Below are 22,289 nucleotides of genomic sequence, written 5' to 3'. Positions count from 1 at the left end.
AAGCACCGCACGACTCTATTTCCGGGCCTCGCCTCACTTCCGGGCGTGCCTCACTTCCGGCTTCTCCGGCGCTGCGCCTGCGGGGAGCGGCGGTGAGTCCAGGGGCGGGGATCGGCCCCCCGCTCGGACCCACCCGGCGCCGCGCCCGCTCCCCTCGTCCGCGCGCCCGCCTTCCTCCCCGTCGGGTCCCCTCCCCGGGGAGCCCCTTCCCCGAGCCGGCGCGAGGGCAGCGCGGGGCGGCCGCCGGGGCCCGGAAGGCTGCGGCTCCGGGCTGGGGACCCCGACGCGTCCCGACGTGCTGAACGTGTCCCCTGTCGTTTGCCTGCAGGACACTGACTCATGAGGAAGGCACCGCTCTAGGCGCCCGTCATGGCAGCTCCGTGGAAGAGCGCCCTTCTGCTGCTTCTAGCATCTCAGGCTGCCTCCTGGGTGGGTGCCTTCGACGCGGACGAAGTTCCGGAAGAGTGGATCCTCCTGCACGTGGTTCAGGGCCAGATAGGAGCTGGGAATTACAGTTATTTGAGGTTAAACCATGAAGGAAAGATAGTTCTTAAGATGCAGAGCTTAAAAGGGGACGCGGACCTGTACGTATCGGACACCACCCTCCATCCGAGCTTTGACGACTATGAGTTACAGTCTGTCACGTGTGGCCAGGACGTGGTTTTCATTCCAGCGCATTTCCAGCGCCCCGTGGGAATAGGGATCTACGGACACCCGTCCCACCACGAGAGCGAGTTTGAAATGAAAGTGTATTATGATGCAACGATCGAACAGCATCCGTTTGGCGAGACTGCTTTTTCAGATGGTACAGATGTGAGTCGTAAGCACGCTTATTCTCCAGAAGACGCATCTCAAGAAGACGAATCTGTTCTTTGGACGATACTGATTAGTATTTTAAAATTGGTACTTGAAATTCTCTTTTGATAGATTGAACATACTCTGGAGTACAATATGCTTAATCTGTGAAGCTGATTGCAGTTCGCTGTGAACCTAGCTACTTTTACCTGGTTGGAATTCTGGTTACCTTTTCTAGTTGAGGGATGGAAAAATAAAGCCATAGTGTTTTTACCTCAGTCACCCCAAAAGTAGGAAAAGCAGCAGGCATATTTGTTATCTTAAAGGTCAAAATTCCTGTAAAAGGAATATGCACAATAAACTGTCTAAACCCCATTTTGATTAGTCTGTCAGGTGACTACTAGATTATTGCAGTGACTTAGACTTTTACTCGTTAGAGATTCTAAAAGAAGTCACAGTGCTTCCAAGAGTTACCAAAAGCAAGTTACCAAAAGCAAGTCTGAAATGCAGGGACTAAAGTCCCGCCCTACACCCCAAATAGGGACAGCACCTCCTAGCCTAACAGCATTTCCTGGTAGGCAGGTTCCAGTGCTAGGTAATGACAGTTCTAAACCCAGCTGCACCAGATCTCATCAGCTCCTTGGCAGTTTTACCATCTTGGGTTCCTATTAAAATTCTTCCGTTATTAATTAACTTTGCTGTGCTATCCATGGTGGACCAGAAAGGATATAGATTAGGAAAATTTCATGAAATGAATAGCAACTTTGAGGCTAATGAACAAATAGTTAAGTATTTCAAATTAAGCTGCCTAATATCAAGACTGAATTTATGGAGGGAGCCGAAGTAGAAAGAAGACTTTTTGGAAGATGGAACCATCTCTCTCTCTACCTGAAACTGGTTTCAGGAATTAGTTTGTAGAAATAAATCAACTTGCAGCTTTTAAGCACACAGTTAATTTCAAAGAAAAATCTTTTATTGGCATAAAAATGAGAGTGTTGTAAATAAACTGGCACCAGGTATTTCATTTAAATGCGTGTTACAGAACTGGGGTCAAAAAACTACCCCTCTTTGCTGTTTTTCCCCCTTCTGCCCACTTTCCTGGGTGTTGGGGGGGCTCGCTGACAACAGTCACAAATCCAGCGACCTAGGAAGAAAATTGTTAGTTAATACAGAATGAATTTCACTTTTTAGGACTGACTTTTAAACCCCTTTAGCTCCTTCCTTTAGCCTTGGCTGCTGACAGTAATCCTCAGGGGACGTGTGGTGGGACAGGCACTAATGAGCTCGTTCATTAATTTAAGGAGAAAAATGTCAACTCCCTCTAAGATAATCCATGTCTTCAGGCCCTGGGAAGTGCACGGGGTAGGGGCGGGGGGTCATGGGAGGAAGGAAGGAATGACAGGGGCCTTTAAAAACTTACTATAACCCTTTCTGAAACTTAAACGCTATCATACGTTAAAAAGTTTGATCATACAAACCCTAACATCAACCCTGACCCTGAGTTTGGCTTATTTTCAAGCCTTTGCTGCTGCTCAGTGGCAGCTGTGTGTCTGCAGCCTCCCAGCAAGTCCTGGGGTACGATGCTGACACAGCACTTTAAATGTGGTCACGGTGCTGCAATGCAGCGGGCAACACCCTCCATCGGAACTGCTACAGGACTCCCAGTAGTTCCTAAGTTGTTTGCGTCTCAGTGATTCCCAGGAAACCTAGTTCTAGGCATACATTTTATAAAGTATTAGGCAGTGTAAACTATGCAAATGAGTTCTAAAATTACACAATTGTGTGTGTAATGTTCAGTCCAATTACTGTGGTTTATTCTTTGATTCTGTGTTCATTCTGAAGTTAGGCTGCCTCAATCTATAGAAATCTGGTTGAATATGTTTAAAGGTATAGTCATTTTTGTTAAGTCTCTAAGTGACATGTAAAAATAAAATCAAGGCTTTGAAACAAACGGATGGTACTGCTTCAGCTCTTTTGGTAGAAAAATGCTGTTCATTCTGTATACTGAGCTCTACTTCCAGAACATGTAGGCAGCCTGGTAGCTCACTGGATCTGCAGTCAGCCTGTCTAGGAGTGAGAAGCAGGGGACATGATGACAGCTTTGGTCCCATGTGAACAGAAGGGTCTTGACGGTGTTTATGCTGTGGCCTCGAAAAGAAAAAGAAAAAGAAAGCGCCAGACGAGCCCCTTGGCTCAAGGCCCGCGTCCCGTCTCCTCTTTACCTGACGGCAGAGCGCCCAGGCCCACACAGAAGGTGTGGTGGCCTCTGTCACACACGTCACAGCACATCATCTCTTCCTCGTGGTGCGGCTGCCCACACACGGCGCAAGTTTTGCACTCCATGCACTGCCACGGGTAGGTCTTAATCACAGAAACGAGCTCCACGCTCATGTCCAGGCAAGAAGGGTGGCCTAAACCAAAACCAGGGTTAGTCGGGTCTCACACGCGAAGCTTCAGCTTCACTGGGCAGGACAAGATGCTTGTCTGCTTGGGTGTCTCAAGAACAGCTCCCGTGTTTAGTTGCCAAAGAGACAGGGAGCCCTCATCACCGTGCAGAAGGTGGTACGTGGCTCTCTTTATGCACGGGATGACTCTGGTGCAAGGCTAGCTGACAGCTAAGAATCTAGATCCTGAAACATCCCACCGGCGGTTAGGAGGCGAGGCCGCGTCAGTACTTACCACTGCTGTCACACTGGGAGCAGTGCACAAGGGGCTCAGCCTTCCCTCTCTTGTTGGACTCCTTACCCCTCAGACAAATTCCACATAGAGCATTTGGAATGGCCTTTGGCTGGAAGGGTAGAAGAGGGCTATAAATTCACGCCAGAAGAACTTACTCTGGGTTCAACAGGAATTATTACAGCGTTGGCTCGTCCCTACTTCTGGTAACTTGCCAGGGAGGCCCTCTTGGAAAGACAGAACCTGACGTGAATCAGCTTATGGCCCACTGACTACAGCCTTAGGTTTATTTCCTTTTTAAATGTTGTCTGTGGTATGATCTCAGCACTAAATTTAACATCCTGCACTCCCTGGGCACCCAGTAAGACCTGTGTAATGAGCTGGAAGGAAAGACCAACACGATGCAAAGTGCACGACGAACTGAAGGGCAAGTGCAAGTCCGAGGGAGCAGCAGGTCAAGGCAGTCAGGCTTGTTCCCCAAGACTCTGTTCTAAAAATGGATGTTCCCCAAAGTTGTAAGACTAGATCTACAGAATCCAAGTTCGAAAATCAACGTTTTAACGTTTTTAATTGAAGGCTGTCTCATGCGTACACTGTCATGTGCAGAAATGTTTATGGAAAACCGAGTTGTGTGGTTATTCCCTTGGCACATCTGACACCTTCGTACAAGTGCCTACACTTAGGGAAAAAGCATTCGCTACGGCATACAAGACGGAAAAGAGAAACGCGGTTTTCAGATAAGCAAAATAATAACATTCTCACTTAAAAAACAGGCAGACACCCCTATATTTTAAGCACTATTCATTTTTCAGATTAAAAACATGCACAATCCAATGAAGGCATTTGGACTTTGAGCAACACTTGGAAACACACGGAAAAGAACACAGAAGAGGTTCACTGAACCGAAAACTCGGGGGGGTGGGGGGGGGTGGGAATATTCGAACATCGGCCTTGACCGTCAGAGCATCTTCACGCAGCCACGTGGGTGTGGAACAGCGGAGGAAAGGGGAGCAAGCAGGGCCGCGTATGAAAGGGGGGCCAGGGCCAGCCTCGTTCGTGTAGAAAGACTGGGAGAAAAAGTACTTTCAACAGACAATTCTGCTGCTGTTTTATCACCACCCAGCCAGATGCATCTTGGGTCTCCTTTTCCTAAGCCGCCCAACCAAAGAGGGCCCTGACCAAACCCCACCTTGGTGTATAAATGCTATTGCCCAGCTGCCACATGTCTGCCACCTTCAAAACCTGTTCCGCCTGAACAATTTGTTTTTAACGCTTTAGGGTTTTTTTTAATTACCTTTCTTTACAAAAGATGACAGAGGCATTCAAAAATAATTTTTGGCTTATTTATTTAAAAAAGTCAACCTTATACATAAGTATAATAAAAACAGTAACTCTAAACAGTCACAAATGTCTCTACAAAATAATAAATATCATGGAAGTTAAAACATACACATGAAACTTTACTGTGAGCTAGTCTCTACATCTCCTGCGGTATCTTTACACCCTGCTCCCCCAGCAAAAGGATACAGTGTCACATGCTCAAAGCTCCTAAGTCTTGCAGTGTAGTTACCCTCTGTGGTCACTGCTACATTCTAAGCATAAGATTCTCGTTGCATGTTCCTACCCCTAAGTACAAAACAGCTAGGAAGTGCACTTCTAGGATCCAAATTCTGGTTCAGTTATGATCAGATCTGTCGCTGCCATAATACACAGCAGAAGCTGCCTCTCAATCCACCAAAATAAGGAATATCTTTCGGTTCTGGTACCTGCTCTAAGTGGATAAGGATATACCTACTTAACACTTATAGCTCAGGTTAGATACTGGCACACGAAGGACTTTAACATTTGTCAGTAAAGTCAAAGAAGGAGCCACACAGTATGAAATTCTAAAGCGAGAACTCCTCACAGGAAATCCTTTACAAAGTCAAAAGGAACAAAACACAACGCTAGTCATTCACGTTCTAGGGCAGTTCAAGTTCTACAATCATTAAAATGCACACTGAACACCTAGGATAAAAAGGACACCAAGAAAACCCTAGGTGACTTCTAAAAAAGCATACTGTTTTGTTAAACCACTTAAAAATGTTCTTACCCAACAGTCTTCATCTTGAACAGAGGGAGAGACGGGGGCGGAGCAGGGAGGGACAGGGCGGGAGACGAGACAGACAGACAGAGCTTTGCAGCATTCGCTACGAGATGCCACAGCTCGATGTAAAAAATACTTTGTTCATTCGAGCCCTCCGAGCTCCTCAAGAAGCCGCACGGCCACATCCAGGCCCGTGCAGCGGAGACCAGTGGCTGGCTGGGAAGCTGGACTCTGGGTGCCAAACCCCCCGGAGGCTAATGGGACAGAAGCCAACGTGCGTCTGACAGAGACAGTGTGACTTGGTAGCAACGTCGAAGTTTCACTACTGACAAGACAATTAAAATACTCTCCCTAAGAGTTCTCAGCGTCTCAAATAAAAGGCTCACAACACACTTATCTTCCTGCTTGAAAAACAACCAAAGATGGTGAGACTTTCATGGGAGCACTGGTAGAGATTTTAATTACATACTTATAATGTAAGCCTGAATCCTAACAACTAGGCTTTAATTTCAGGTTAATGTAACCTAAACGATACTGTCCTACAAATTAAGGGCAAAAGCACTAGTGAATCTTACTAAGCAAGACATCAGATACATTACAGGTTTTCTTAACTCCCGTATTTTAAAAGACATTTATGTATGACCCTCAGCTTGAAGTACCCTAATATCTAGGCACATCTTGGCTTATTAATACTTTTCATAAAGAGGTTAACTTTTAATAAACATGTTCACATTAATGTATTAAGCTAGATACTGGTTGTTCCAAACTTTGAAATACATGAAACATTTTTAGGTACTAAAAATGTTCAGAGAAGATTATAAACTGTGCACTTTGCATATCAGACTCCCTTGAGTACATCAAATTCGGTTAAGCTATATGATTTCTTTACCTTAAATCAGTGACAGCATTGACTAGTTCTTCACTTTCAGCCTCCGTGAAGTCACCTGTTGCAAAACCCTTTTTTGTAACCCATGATTAATCCAGGCTTCCTGTCTGAAAGGTCTGCTCGGCGCCAACAGGGCGCTTCTGGCTGCAACTCCCATTCTCGGGGCTTCTCGGGCCAGAAGCACACCTAGCACACAGCAGGCTCACTTTCTGGTGTTTAATCTTTGGAGTGCATTTGCTTTTAATTACTAAGCAGTAGCTTAAATATTTATCTTAAAAATTAGATAAGCCGTATCTGTAAGAACAAGAATGAAAACTACATGACTGAAGCCCCGAAGGTGCCCTTATTGCTGCAATGGGCTGAAACACACGTCTCGGAAGCGGACCCCGGGGAGGCCTTTTCTAGGGAAGTTCGGAGCCCGCCGACCGAAGCTGCCCTTTCGCTCCGGGGAGAGCAAGGGGCCAGGCTGCTGGAAGGGCCCGTGGCCGCTGAACCTGCTCCCCCAGATGACACACCAGAGTCCCCATCTGACACACTCAGGGCTCCAGCAACTCCACTCGGCAAAACGAGTTCATCGCCTTACTCTAAAACGCGCCTTCAAAACACCTTCATAACCAGCCGAGAGTTCATGCTGATACGCAGCCCACGGAAAACTGTGTGTTTTCCTACTGCCGCTGCAGCTGCCGCTCCTCCTTCTCCGATATTCTAAAGCCCCCCTTGCGAATAAGACGACTCCCTCCCCGCGGCCCTCTGCGGGCAGGATGACACTGGCCACCGCCCGCCACCCGACTCCGAGGACAGCCAGCCCTAAACGTTCACGAGAACATTGGAGCACATCACCGAGCAGCCCAGGCGGGGTCCTGACGGGCCACATGCCGAGCTTAGGCTAAAACAGCACAATGCCCACAGCACTTCCACTGCTCTGCAGCGCAAGGGTGGCTGCATTTGGCAGACGAGCAAATGATCCTTAGACTAAGTCCAGACCTTTCTTCCCAGCCGGCCACAGACAGGCCGCTGGTCGGGGGCTCCCCACCCGCCACCTGCTCAGCTTCGCTAAATACCAGGGTGCTTTCAACTCAGACGGCTACGACTTTCACCCCAAGGCAACAAAGCTTCAGGTTCTGCCTGTTAGATAACTTCTCAAAAGCTCAGACCTGCCTGGTCACCATTTAAAAGAAAAAAAGATTCGCTCCCAAATTGTCCACGTACAGAAAAGAGACGCTCAACCCCAACCCAAGTGATAGGAAAGCCACCAGGCACACAAAGCGAGAAGGAAGGAGGCTGAGGGCCGGGCGCAGGACGCTCGGCGCGGAGCCGTCAGGGGGACAGGCTGGCCAGCAGGGAGGCGGGGTCGGGGCTTTTTTCTTCTACCTTGTACCCGGGCGCAGGCTTGCTCGGCGCGGAGCGCTTCGTGGCGTCTTTTCTCGGCGCGGCCGCCTTGTCCCTGGGCCTCTGCCGTCCCTGCGCCGGCTCCTCCTGGCCGTCGGGGAGGCCCTCGCCCTCGGACACGTTGCCCGAGGAGCTGTCCTGCAAGTCAGAGGCACAGACAAAGGTCCCTTGCACGCCTGCCGGCCCCGGTCTCCACTGCGGACACCACAGAGGACACTGGGATTCCGTCGATTAAAAGATAAAAAGGATAATTCTAACCGAAGAAAACGTTCGCCAGCAGAGACTAAACCGAGTCCGGTTAAACACCACTGTCCGTGGATAAATGCGTCATAGCATAAAGCGAATTCTACGCACACCCGCAGGTGCCTTATTTGACTTTGTTTTCGGGAGTTCCCGTCGGGGCGCAGTGGAAATGAATCTGACTGCGAACCTGATAAGGTTGCGGGTTCGATCCCTGGCCTCGCTCAGTGGGTGGAGGATCTGGGGCTGTCATGAGCTGTGGTGTAGGTGGCAGATGTGGCTTGGATCTGGCATTGCTGTGGCTGTGGTGGAGGCCGGCGGCTGCAGCTCTGATTCCACCCCTAGCCTGGGAACCTCCATGTGCCACGGGTGCGGCCCTAAAAAGACAGGAAAAACTCTGTGTTTTCAGACTTGAGTCACCAGGAACAGAACTATCTGCTCCGGCTGCTGCCACGCCACCCAGCTGCACAGCAGGGCACATGTTCATTTCACACACAGTCTTTAAAAAAGAAACTGCCCCACGGACGTGCAGGTGTTTTTACTGAGTAATGAAGGTCCCGAAAGACGTTCTTCAAGCCCACAAGGGCGTCTTCGTAACGTTAAACTCCGCAGGGGCCGGTGTCGCCAAGTATTTACAACAGTATCAGACGTACTTCACGTGTTCAGAGTTTTGGAGTTGGACGATTGATCATTTAACTCATTTCTTAATTTAACTTTTTTTTTTTTTTTTTTAGGGCTGCACCTGAGGCCTATGGAAGTTCCCAGGCTAGGGGTCTGATCGGAGCTACAGCTGCCGGCCTCCACCACAGCCATGCCAGATCCTTAACCCATTCAGCGAGGCCAGGGATTGAACCCTCGACCTCACGGTTCCCAGTCGGATTCGCTTCTGCTGCACCATGACAGAAACTCCTTAACTTAAAATCTTCTAATTAGAATAAAAATGTTATGTTCATATAAATTACGGAGATTATAAATGAAAACGTCAGGTTATCCGCGAGTGGCTTGGGAGACACTGAGACAGCTCACGGGATGCACGCGTCGCCTTTTCCTTTTCCAGTGACGTGCTTGTTCACACGGCTACCCACGTTCACACTCACACACATGACCTACCTCCATGTGTGCCCTCTTCTTTTAAAGCACAGAAGTGAATTACCCTGTATGTGTGGGCATGTGTGTGTGTGTGTTTCAACCCTAAGTGTTATGTGCACTTCCTCACACCATTAGACACTCTTTGAACTGCACTTCTACCATGTAACAGACGTTAGACTTCCAATTCCCACTACAGAAGATACTGTTAACACGCCAATGAATATTTTTTCCTCATTAAACTTTGTTACCATCTGATCAGATTCTTCAGGTAAAATCTATTCACCTATTTGCCAAGTCAAGGTCTGCGGAAGTTAAAAATCTTGGTAGGGACCGGGAAAACGCATGGCCCCAAACTGGCTTGGCAGCTCTTCTCCTAGCGGTGTGGGAGGAAGCCACCGCGTCTCACCCTCAGGACACCCCGGCTCCCCTGAGCCAAACAGCGGAAGACGTGCTCTCACCGCTTTGACAGCGGAGGCGCAGCTTACGTTACGCAACAGGTACCGTTAAACACGCCCAGAAGCTGGCCGTTAGGAGGAAACGCAGTGCCCAGAAACGGTGGCACATTCTCAGGTTCAGGTTGGCTGCAGAGAAAAGTGGGAAATGGACAGATGCAGAATTCCCTGGTGGCCAGCAGGTTAAGGACCCAGCATTGTCACTGCTGTGGCTTGGGTTCGACCCCTGGCCTGGGAACTTCCGCATGCTGCAGCCGAGCTAAAAAAAAAAACAAAACCCAGAGTTCCCATCATGGCTCCGTGGGTTATGAACCCAACTAGCATCTGTGAGGATTCAGGTTTGATCCCTGGCCTCGCTCAGTGGGTTAAGGATCTGGTGTTGCTGTGGCTGTGGTGTAGGGCGTAGATGCAGCTCGGACTCCACCCCTAGCCCGGGAACTTCCACGAGCCGAAGTGCGGCCTGAAAAGAAAGGGAAAACAAAACACAACCCTGAATGACCGAGTTTGTTCTCCTTCCTTCCGTCCCACCTGGCACACCGGCTTCCCCACTGTTCTGCAGCTGCACTTGCCACAAAAAGGAACTCATGCAAGACACCCAACAGCACAAAACGCTGGTAACCTTAACATTTTCCCAGAAGAGGCCAGTGACGGTTGCTGAAGCAGCAGGAACACAGCTCACGTGCTCCCCCAACCCGCACATCAGTACGGGGCTGTTAAGTGTCTGGTCCCTGCCCAACCCACTGGTGAAGACCACGGAGGGGCAGCTTTCAGGACAAAACCCGCCAAAGGCCACGCACCGCTGGCCCGTATCAACCCATAACAGTAACTTCCCCTGATGGAAGACGCTTTCTGGAAATTATACACAGCAATCCTTTTTCACAACAAGCGTGGTGATGCTATTTCAACTTCCCATCCCGGGAAAGCCAAATTCAAAGGGGAAGGAGGCACCTCCTCCTGAGAGACACGTTCTTACCGAAGTGCCTTTGTCCTTCCGTCTCTCGTCGGCCCGACCATCCTCGGCTTCGTCTGAGTCACCGTCACTATCGAGAGCTGGCAGCTCAGGATCCAGCGGGGGCTCATAAAGCGCTGTGTTTAATGGCAAATAGCGCAGCTCATCCGGAGAGTACCTGAAATTCAAAGGATTTAGTTTTCCTTTATTATTCAAAATGTATGGACCGATTTTGAACGACGAAAATAACCTGCATCTCTTCAATTAACCCCAAATGTTTTTGAAAAATGACTGGAGGAAATAAACGTTTCATTTTGGTTATCACATTGGACAAGTCATACATAAAGTCAAAATGTTTTCCACCCGACTAAGTAAGGCAGACATTTGACTGTTGCTGCCCAAAGCGAACGCGTCTCTCCTTCACCCACGGCCCTTCAAAGACATCAGCAAACCAGGACCGACGGCGACAGCGACAGCACGGAAGGCGCACAAAACCCAGGCTGCCCGAGGGCCTCCGCGTGGTCGACCTCGCAGAGCGAAGGGGGCGTGAACCGCAGGGCACCTGCACAGCACAGCAGCGCGTGGTGCGTGCTGGCATTTCAGAGGCGAGATCCTCTGACGAATCACTTTGAACCAATTTATGGGGCATGTATTCTCACGAATTCAACCATCTATTTTATCTGAAACTAGGGACCGGCAGCCCCTCCCCAAGCTGGCGGGCACACGGCTGCTGCCCATGTCCGTGCCACCCCCATAGGACCAGCGCTCCGTCTCAGGCCAGGAGGCAGCGTCCTGGGAACCCCCGTCAGGAACGGATGCCGGGTCAGCATCTCCCTCAACCAAGACACCCCAGACGGCAAAGACGCTGGTCCATGGACGCGTCGCTCCATCATTTACACAGCCCCCCAAAATTCAAAATCGGCTAACCCATGGAGCTCCCACTGTGGCTCAGCGGTAAATGAACCCAACCAGTACCCATGAGGATCTGAGTCTGATCCCCGGCCTCGCTCAGTGGGTGAAGGATCCGGCATTGCCATGAGCTGTGGTGCGGGTCGAAGATGCAGCTCAGATCCTGTGTTGCTGTGGCTGTGGTGTAGGCCGCCAGCTGCAGCTCCGATTAGACTCCTAGCCTGGGACCCTCCACGTGCTGCAGGTACAGCTCTAAAAAGCAAGACAAAGTGCTGACCCATGATTTAAATCCAACTTTCAAAGAGCACTATCCTAGAGTCTACTCTCAATACTTTGTCGAAAGAATATTCTCCATCCCAAAGAACATAAGGTTTCTCATGCAGCAAAAGCTGGGGTGCCGGAAGCCCTGTTTTCGGTTCCATCCACGCTGGGAGGGAGGGACTGGGAGCGGAGGCAGCGGCCAGGCCAGGGCAGTGACGCAGCAGGAGCCCCAGGTGGCTGCCCTCCGCGCTCGCGTCCGCATCTGGGAAGGCCTGGGCTGTGCCCGGCAGTCCGCCTTCCCACTAAGCTCCCAGGTGACACAGGCGCTGCGGGGCCAGGGGCCGTCCTTTCAGGTGGGAGGTCTGGAGAAGCCCTGGCACCTGCCCACAGACACACGCCCAGGCAGGCAGGTGTTCCGGTTCTGGCACAGGCACTCCTCTCCACAGAGGCACAAGCGGAAGCTCCCGACACACGTCCCACTCCACCCGAGTGGCAAACACAGGGCTTCACGGCCCCTCGGCAACTCCCAGGCCAGGGCCGCCACCACCGCCTACCTTTTGTAATATTCCTGGAACTGTCCGGGGATGAGGGCCACCGGGTAGGAACTGACCTTGGTCCGCTCCGTCGGTAACACCCTGTACTGCCCTTGAGGCACCTGGATGACCTGTGAACGTGAAGAGAAGGGCGAGCCTGATGCCACGCAAGGAACCAAAGCCTCGTGAAAATAATCCGCTGCCTCCCTCTCCCAAAAGCTAGACACGGGGCGACACGGGGCTGGAGCCTGAGGGCGGGGCACGCCCAGTGGCACCGGTGACCCGTCTGCTCACCAGGGAACGGCATGGTGACCTGCTACTCTAGACCTCAGCCCGCAACGTCCTCATCTAGGAAAAGAACCACTGCTCCTTCCAGCCTCCCGGGGGGACAGGGACGCTGGCGTCCGCCCACGGACACGCGCGTGGCCAGCGGGCTCCTAGTCTCCTTCAGGAGACTGCCCACCGAACGCCAGAGGCGCCCTGCCCGCCCCCACGGGGGCACCGGGGACGACGGGCGCCTGCAAATGACAGCCCAAGCCCCAGGGAGCAGGACGCCCCGCAGGCACCAAAGCGCCGCACGAGGCGCTGAGCCGTCCACGCAGCGGGCGGGTGGGCGGGCGGCCAAGCGGGGCCTACGTGCGTCTGCAGGTCGAAGTACGCTCTTCTCTCCTCCATCCGCTCCCGGTTCAGGTGGCTGTTAAACTCCGCGGCCTTCCTGGCAGCTTTCTTAATGTACTCGGGCACTTTGCTGGCTTCAACTTTCTGAGTGTTCTGTTGTTGCATTTGCTGAAATAAAAACACGACAGTGCAAGTGACTACACCTTGCAACCTGGCACTGCCCAAAACCGCAGGCAACAGCCACCTCAACGCCTACCGAATACTCTTTGTAATGATCCGTAATCCGCTGGCGTTCTTTTTCTTGCAGAATAACAGAATATTCAGCGTGTTTGGCTGGATATTCTTTTATCATTAAATCAATTACTTCATCACTGCGCAGTGCTGTTAAACCTATGTCAGACCAAAAAAAAAAAAAGGTGAAGAAGCCCTTTGAAGGCAAAGTGAACACAGCTTTCAAAATATTCTTTTCCTTCAAACTACTCCACATATCAGAGGTTTTCCAAAATTAAAGCAAAACATTTTAATACATGCAAAAATAATTTAAAATATCACTCATAAAGTCAAATAATTGAAAAGAAATCGATTACCAAAGTTGCAAAGGCAAAAAAAAAATCATTTTCAATCAAAAATCTTTCTAAGATTCTATGTCCCATATATAAATCTATAAGCCTTTCCTAGAAACTGCTAAATAATGTGACACTCGAACCGCTGGCAATTAGCATAGGCTATCGGACGAGAAGCACAAAGGGCTCTTCAATGCATTGCAGATCTCCGTTTTCAAGTTCAATCTACTAGAAACATTACAGAGTCACTCCAAATTTCACCAAAAGCATCAGCGCACACACTTAAGTCACACGGGCAGTTTTCAAACTTCATCGCATCACATTACGTCAAGGGCTGAGATGAACGCTCCCGGTTTCACATTAAAAAGTTGCATTAAAATATTTATGAGAGGAAAATCACAAACAAAACATGGAGATAATCAGAGCTAAGGGCCAATAGTTTCTTGGGGTTTTGTTGTTTTTGGCAGCACCTGCGGCCTGCAGAAGTTCCCAGGCTAGGAGTTCCCGTCGTGGCGCAGTGGTTAACGAACCCGACTAGGAACCATGAGGTTGCGGGTTCGATCCCTGGCCTTGCTCAGTGGGTTAACAATCCGGCGTTGCCGTGAGCTGTGGTGTAGGTTGCAGACGCGGCTCGGATCCCGCGTTGCTGTGGCTGTGGCTGTGGTGTAGGCCAGTGGCTACAGCTCCGATTCGACCCCTAGCCTGGGAACCTCCATATGCTGCGAGAGCAGCCCAAGAAAATGGCAAAAAAAAAAAAAGAAGTTCCCAGGCCAGGGACTGAACCTGTGCCACAGGAGTTAACAGAGCAGTGACAAGGCCAGATCCTTAAACTGCTGAGCCACCGGGAAACTCCAGGACCAATACTTTTAAAAAAGTACGGCACGCATTCTGCACACGAAACACACACACTTGGACACTCCTGTCAGTTACAGAAAATGATACGGTTACGAGATGTCCTCCTGCTTCACATTTTAACAATAATCAAAAATCAATTAGCGGTGTAACACTTCATTCAATCTATTAATTTGGTAAAATATTTTGGGAAAAAGGCAAATACTCATCCAATATCACATCGTAAGTGTCCACTTTCAAAATTCACCTTAAAGGCCGCATTACCTAGAGTGCACTGGGTTTCTGTGATGACATTCAGCTCTCGCAGGTAGAGTTTCTCCTTATGAGACAAATCGCGTCGCTCTAAATCTCCAAAAAAAAGAACGAAAGACTATTAAAAATAGCCTTGTGCAGTGGTAACATCATGCGTTTATAAAACTTTCAAAGGCTTAATAAACTTAAAAAAAATTAGTTAAAATCCTCGTGGATTTTCAAAAGGACTCCATGATATAGATATACTCCACATATTAAAAAGACTACGTGAAAAAAACTTACAAATTCAAAAATTAAAAGTTACAATAAAATGGAAAACCGAATAGTCCAAAGCAACAAGGTGAGACAAGTAACTTCACTGAGATGGCTAAGGAGGTACAGCCTTTGTCAAATTCAGACACAGTTTGTGTAGCTACCTCCAAGAATCAAAACCCTTGGTCCAATTATGCGGTTACAAAATGATTTTTTTCCTAAACATTTTCCCCAGGAAATCCATCTGTCTCATTTTGCTTGTAAAGCAGCTCACAAGTCATAAGAGCAAACTGACAGCAAGGAGAGTTACTGAACAAGAGCCGCAAATGAAAATGGCCAGCAGAAGAATATAAACCATGTCTTAAGTAGTCTGCACTCAAACACTCAGCATGTGACAGCCTACCAAAAAGACGACTCTGAGTTACAAGTTAGGACTTGCTCCGTTACATGAGCTAAGACTCAATACCTGGATATTTCCGTTTAAAGGAGGTCACTCCCAAATATTCACTGACTTGCTCCTGAAGCATGTAGTACTCTCCTGCCTCATCGGGCGGCCACTTGTACTCTATCAGGTTTTCTGCTGGGTAGTAGCTGAAGCTAAGCACAGGAAGACACATTGCGCTGTAAATGTGGCTTTTGTGAAATGTTAACAATCTTTATTTTATGCGAAATTTATTTTCAAAGATCTTTGAAGACATTTATCTTCAAGGATTTGGAAAATTATCTTTAAAATTCACTTCAATTCTCAGCCATTCTTCTAGGACTTTGCGATACAAAGAAGTTCCCGGAGTTCCTAGTGTGGCACAGTGGTTAACGAATCCGACTAGAAACCGTGAGGTTGCGTGTTCGATCCCTGGCCTTGCTCCGTGGGTTAAGGATCCGGCGTTGCCGTGAGCTGTGGTGAAGGTCGCAGATGCGGCTCAGATCCCGCGTGGTTGTGGCGTAGGCCGGTGGCTACAGCTCCGACTGGACCCCTAGCCTGGGAACCTCCATATGCTGCGGGTGCAGCCCAAGAAATGGCAAAAAGACAAAAAAAAAGAAAGAAAGAAAGAAATTCCCATGATTTCACATGCATCAAAGAAATTACATAACAGGTAGAGGAAAAAGAAACAAAACATACAATGGAAATGGCATTTTCTGTACACCACACACAGAGGCACGAAGAACAAAGACTCACAACGGACAGCAACAAAGGCAGCATCTTTTAGCTTTTGCAGATGAGGGTGGTAAGACTGGCTCTGAAGTCCTTCTCTGGGGCTGATCCCCAGAGCCACTATTTTAAGCACCCAAAGTATAAAGTAATCAACCTCTGTTTCCCAGCTGCCGGTCAGCAAGTCACAAACTGCTGGGAAAGCGACCTTTAAAGACCCATTTCCAAGTGAGGGGAACTCTGAACCACAGGGACTCCACAAACCCAAGAGCCAAGCATGGACCCCCTGACGGCACCGGGGCCCTGCAGGACAATCGCAATCCTCAGCCGCAGAGACTAGAGGTGCCTGGACCTGGGCCTGGACCAGCTCCACCTCCAAAGTCTACCAAAGGGTAACACAGGCTGACCCAAAAGGACGTAACACCACTTTATGCATCTGTCCAATTAAAGGTATCAGACAAAAAGAACAGTTTTCTCAAAAATGGTACAGGGAAACTGGACGTACAAATGCGAAACTATGAAACTGAACCTTTATTTGCCATCACACAGAAAAACCCGTTAAAAAATGGATCAACAACCTAAATATAAGAACTAAAACTAGAAAGTGCTTAGAAGAAAGCGTGGGGGTAAATCTTCACAACCTCCGAGTTAGCAGCGGGGTCCTGACAGACACCCAAAGCACAAGCGACAAAACAAAGAGGAAATAATTTGGACTTCAGCAAAATTAAAACCTTTGTGCATCAAAAGACACTTAACAGTGCGAAAAATCAACCCAAAGGATGGGAGAAAATGTGCGAATCCTCTGTCTGATAAGAAGTTACTGTCTAAAACATATAAGGAAAAATAACAAAAGAAAATAAAACATATAAAGAATACCTACAACTCAAAAACGAAAACCAATTTTAAAAAGGGCAGAAACTTGGACAGACATTTATCCAAAGATATACAACTGGCTAATAAACCCATGAAAAGATGCTCAGCTCAACTAATCATTATATCATCGCGGAAATTCAAATCAAAATCACAATAAGATACCACTTCACACTTTCTAAATTATCAAAAAAAAAAAAAAGAAGAAGAAGAAGAAGAAGAAAGAAACCAAACCAGTAAGGATGAGAAGAACTCAGAGACTTCGAACACTGCTGGTGGGAATAACCACGGCGCATCCGCAGGGACAACCGCCCGGCAGCTCCTCAGAAAGTTAAACCCAGAATTCCCACACGAGCCGCCTGTTTGACTCTGATGTCTACACCCAAAGGGACTGGAAACAAGGACTCTGGACAGACACACTTACACACTAACATCCACAGCGCCATCATCCACCGGGCGAAAGGCTGGATGTAACCCCGGCGCCCACCAGCAGGTGCAGAGATCTGCTAAAAACCTTCCAAGACCTTCCTTAAAAAGGAAGAAAACTCTAACACAGGCTACACCATGGACGAACTCCGAGTAAATCACACTCCCTAAAACAAGTCAGACCCCAAAAGACACATACTGCATGATGCCATGGAGATGAGGTGCCCCGGACAGGCAAACTCCCAGGAAGTAGAAGAGTGGGTGCCAGGAGCTGAGCATAGGGGAAATGGGAGTTTTACTGCTTCAGGGTTACGAAGTTTCTATCTGCAGTAGCAAAAAAATTTTAGAAATAGACAGTGACGGTGGTTACACATCACTGCAAATGTAATTAATGCCACTCAATTATACACTTGAAAACAGTTCAGGGGAGTTCCCGTCGTGGCGCAGTGCTTAACGAATCTGACTAGGAACCATGAGGTTTCGGGTTCGATCCCTGCCCTTGCCCAGCGTGTTAAGGATCCGGCGTTGCCGTGAGCGGTGATGCAGGTTGATGCAGGTTGCAGACGCAGCTCGGATCCCGCGTTGCTGTGGCTGTGGCTCCAGTTTGATCCCTAGCCTGGGAACCTCCATATGCCACGGGAGCGGCCCAAGAAATGGCAAAAAAGCAAAAAAAAATGAAGTAAAATAAAATAAAAACAGTTCAGAGAGTGCGCTAAGGGGCCAGCATTGCTGTGAGCTACGATGTAGGGATGCAGGTTGCAGACAAGGCTTGGATCCCGAGGGGCCGTGGCTGTGTCCTAGGAACCTCCATATGCTGCGAGTGCGGTCCTGGAAAGCAAAAAGAAAAAAAATAGCTAAGATGGTGAATTTTATGAGTATTTTACCACAACAGAAAAAATTTTCTTGAATTGCACTAAGTAGCAAAAGACAATTTTGGTGTCACACTGTAAGACATGATACAAATATTTACAAACGTTTATCTTTAATACAAATACAGATCATACGAATACACATGAGAATACAAATTACTGTCTTTAATAACTGCCTTTGCCAGGGCTGGGGGAAGGGGAAGCCAACACAGAGAAGGGACATAGACGCGCAAAGACACCGTTAAGCAATAAGAGGCCAGTACCCGAGATCCTGACTGGAGGTGTCACAGCTCCTAGAGCTGTCTCCCGAGCCCATTCGCCTCCTCTTGGACGGTTGGGTCCCATCATTTGAATTGTCTTCATTATCATCCTACACGTCGAAAAGAGTCAAAAAAATAGCAAAACAAAGAATAACAAATAAGGAAAGATTAATTATGCCTCTTCTCAGACTTGCCAAAAGGCTCACCTTAAAGGCTTTCTGAGGGTAACTGGTGATACAAATGTTAACTTCCTATTACAATCAACGAGCGACAGGAAGCTGCCATGGGCAAGACCCGGAAAAAACTAAAAGCTAATCTTCAATGCAAATCAAAGCAAGAAAATGTTTAATAAACCTGTAAATCTAAATCTACTTTTGCTTTCTTATGAAGAAAGGTCAAAATGCCTTTTGCTTTAATAAAACACGTACGACTGCTGCAGTGCTCCGAAATGAAAGCAAACCCTCCTACCCAGCAAGGATAAAAATGTATGGATCATTTAGTGTTCAACTCAACTCGTACCTGGTTTACTGGCTATTTTTTAAATCCTTGATCTTTGAAGAAGACACACAGGACTAAAAAAAAAGATCACCAATCCTGATAATTTTTCTTACACTACAAAAAATTTAGCAAAAAAAAAAAATATATATATATATATATATATACACACACACACGTAAAATAACACACACTACCTCCCCAAAAAAGAGGCTTAAAATATTTTTAAGTGGAGTTCCCATCGTGGCGCAGAGGTTAACGAATCCGACTAGGAACCATGAGGTTGCGGGTTCAGTCCCTGCCCTTGCTCAGTGGGTTAATGATCCGTCGTTGCCGTGAGCTGTGGTGTAGGTTGCAGATGCGGCTCGGATCCCGCGTTGCTGTGGCTCTGGCGTAGGCCGGTGGCTGTGGCTCCAGTTTGACCCCTAGCCTGGGAACCTCCATATGCCACGGGAGCGGCCCAAAGAAATAGCAAAAATACAAAAAAAATATATATATATATATATATATTTTTTTTTTTTAAGTGATGTTTTCCATTACCTGACCGTATCAAGGCTGTCAGACCGCTTCATTAGGGAAATGAATGAGGCAACAAAGGTTAGGAAGTCGATTTAATCATATATTAGCTAAGAATTAACAGCATAAGGCTTAAAAAGAGCAGACTGAGGGAGCGCCTTCAGGGCACAGGCGCTGTCACTGCAGCAGCCCAGGTAGCAGGTTCAGTCCCTGGTCTGGGAACTTCCACGTGCCTCAGGCTTGGCCAAAAAAAATTAAAAAAATTAAAAAAAATAAATAAACAAGATTCCAGGACAAAAATGGGTTTAAAAAAAATCAATTTTGTTAAACCCATGGTTCTAAGAAGGCAGAGGCAATGAGTATGCAGTTCGCCGAGCACAGAAAGCTGGGCGGCCTGGAATCCCACTGGGCACTGGCCTTGGGGGCTGAGTGGTTGTCCTCTGGGAGCCACCCTCATCTGCAAAACCTAGATGGGGCAGTGCCCAGGCCTTGGCTCAGGCAGGAATTAAAAGAGCGACTACATGGGAAGCACTCAGAGCAAAGCCTAGCAAACAACCAAGTGCCCGATACAAGTCATTCACTACGACCGTGATGACAGAATCACATCTCAAATGGCTCCACCTGCTAGGAACTTACTCAGACTCTTTACCAAAGAGCAAAAACCGTGACGGAGTCTCCTCTTCAGTTCTCAGCAAATGAGCACTCAGTTAAAGAGCTCTTTACACTCCTACTAAGAGAGAGCGACCAGGTAGGAGATGGAGAAGAGTCTAAATCCATCCTCCAAAAACGTACATTTGACAGTAAGTCTCCCAATTGATAGGTTTCATATTCGATAAGCATTCAAGTATCACTTCCTATCTATCTCACTTGCTTCTTAGCACTTTAAGGACTTTTACGTCAATTTGTTTAAGTATATTTCCCTTGGCTAAAAAATTTAAGATACCAAAAAAGAGACAAAAAGTTAAAAATGTGGAGTTCCTGTTGTGGCTCAGTGGCAACGAACCCGACTACCATCCATGAGGATGCAGTTTCAATCCCTGGCCTTGCTTAGTGGGGCTCAAGGATCCAGCATGGCTCCAAGCTGCTGTGTGTGTCGCAGACTGGGCTCCGTGGGATCTCGCGTTGCAGTGAATGTGGGTGGCATAGGCCGAGTTCATCTCTAGCCCGGGCACTTCCATATGCTGCACATGTGGCCCTTTAAAAAAAAAAAAAAAGTTAAAAATGCAAAGCCCTCAAAAAAGTTGAAACCACAATTTCACATGTAGTGTTTGAGTTGGCCATTACAAGTCCTAGGCAAATGGATTATACACAAAGTGGACATTAGCGAGCCATCACTGCAACACATTCCCACAACATGACGGAAACCAAGAGAGAAGGTGCTTGCACCCTCGATGCTGCCACAGAAACCCGGGTGTTAAGATGGCCAGCTACTTGCATCTGAGTCACAGGTGGCTATCACCTTCAGAGGAAATGCTCTTGGGACAGACCCCTCGAGCTGGGCAGGGCGAGCCCTGCACCGTGGAAGCCGACGGTGTGGGCCCGGGGCCAGCCGCTCGCACAGGTGGGGTCTTGAGCCCGGGCAGCGGCCGAGGCCGGGAGCCAGGCTTCGCGCAGGGCCGTCTGCAGGGCCCCCGGCCCCCCGTCCAGCTTCAGTAACAGGGCACGCTCCGATCCCCTGTCACGAACCCGTACACTCACTTCAAAACAAGAGGTTTTCACGCTCATCTCGATTTTCTGCACAACTCTGACCTTACAAACACGTCCCCACAGTACGAGCTACGAAACTCAGAGTCTGCCTGGGAATTTCGGCGCCGCTGAGCTCGGCCGCGGCCCCCAGCTGAGTCCGCCACCGGGACAGCGTGTTTGCAGGCTTTCCGCGTCTGTTTCTCCCAAGGACTCAACTCCTTCCGAGCTACTCTCCCAAACGCACACCGCGCCCCAGGCCGCCGCCGCCGCCGCCGCCGCCGCCGCCGCCGCCGCCGAGGAAAGTGTTTCCGCCCGGGAGGAAAGTTTGATTTCCACGGCGAGGACGACGGCCCCGGGAACCGGCGCGGAAACCGCCAAAAGGACGGGGCGCCGCGCGGGGCTGGGCCGCGGCGCCGGGACAGGCGGCCCGGACGCACCAGCCCGCCGCCCGCAGGCCCCTCCCCGCCCGTCACCCCCGGCCCGGCCCGGCCCGGCCCGCTCCTCACCTTCGGGGACTGCGCTCCGGGCGTGGCCGGGTCGCTGTCGCACGGCCGCGGGGACAGCGCCGACCCGGGGCCGCCCGCCGCCGCCATCAGCCCGAGCGCCCCGCGCCGCCGCCGCCGCCGCCGCCGCCGCCTCGTCCCGGCCGCCGCCGCCGCTGCCGCCGCCGCCGCCGCCGCCGCGCGGGCCGCCCGCCGCCCGGGCCCCGCCCCCTCCGCCCGCCCGCCGCCCGGGGGCCGGCCCCTGCCTCCGCGCGCCCCGCGGCCCGCCAGCGCCGCCGCCACCGCCATGGCCGCCGCCAGCGCGCCGCCCGCCGCCGCCGCCGCCGCCGCCGAGCCCGCCGCCCCTGCCGCCGCCGCCGCCGCGCCCGCCGCGCCCGCCGCCGTGCGCGCCCGCCGGGCCCTCGGCCACCGCCGCCGCCGCCGCCGCGCCCGCCGGCCCCGGGCCGCTCCCCTCGGCCCCGCGCGGCCCGCGCCCGTCTCCCCGCCTCCCGGCCGCCGCAGCCCGGCGCGCTCCGCGGCCCCACCTCCCGCCGCTGCCTCAGCCCCCAGCCCCGCCCCGGCCCGCCGCCCCCTCCTCGCCGCCCCCGGCCCGGCCCGGCCCCTCGCACGTCAGCCCTCTCCTCCCACCGGGGCTCCCCGCCCCGCCGCGCCCCGCCCCTCGCCCTCCAGCCGAGGGTCCCCGCCCCCGCCACCTCCCTCCCGGGGGCCCCCG

General features: G+C 50.2%; 2 protein-coding genes across 3 annotated transcripts; one reads left to right on the top strand and one right to left on the bottom strand.

The window, feature by feature from the left end:
• The first annotated feature begins 11 nt into the window (after positions 1–11).
• Positions 12–2,746, top strand: C2H6orf120 (chromosome 2 C6orf120 homolog). The gene is made up of 2 exons (XM_047769719.1): positions 12–92; positions 329–2,746. The coding sequence occupies exon 2, from the start codon at positions 370–372 to the stop codon at positions 922–924; it is 555 nt and encodes a 184-aa protein (XP_047625675.1). The 5' UTR covers positions 12–92; positions 329–369; the 3' UTR covers positions 925–2,746.
• On the bottom strand, positions 1,747–21,677 carry PHF10 (PHD finger protein 10). Of its 2 annotated transcripts, none has more exons than XM_047769716.1 (12): positions 21,581–21,677; positions 18,381–18,487; positions 15,269–15,399; positions 14,563–14,646; positions 13,140–13,273; positions 12,902–13,051; positions 12,287–12,396; positions 10,587–10,740; positions 7,815–7,970; positions 3,475–3,583; positions 3,018–3,206; positions 1,747–1,939 (listed from the first exon to the last, which is right to left on the bottom strand). In XM_047769716.1, exons 1-12 carry the CDS (start codon positions 21,665–21,667, stop codon positions 1,854–1,856), a joined length of 1,497 nt encoding a protein of 498 aa, XP_047625672.1. In that variant the 5' UTR covers positions 21,668–21,677; the 3' UTR covers positions 1,747–1,853. The 2 variants fall into 2 exon arrangements, with proteins under 2 accessions (XP_047625672.1, XP_047625674.1); XM_047769718.1 differs by having other exon boundaries at positions 14,563–14,640.
• Between the last annotated feature and the right edge of the window lie 612 nt (positions 21,678–22,289).

Source organism: Phacochoerus africanus, chromosome 2 (assembly GCF_016906955.1).
Source record: "Phacochoerus africanus isolate WHEZ1 chromosome 2, ROS_Pafr_v1, whole genome shotgun sequence".
Classification (NCBI taxonomy): Eukaryota; Metazoa; Chordata; class Mammalia; order Artiodactyla; family Suidae; genus Phacochoerus; species Phacochoerus africanus.
The sequence above is the reverse complement of the archived record's forward strand: the minus strand, read 5'-3'. Positions and strand labels throughout refer to the sequence as shown.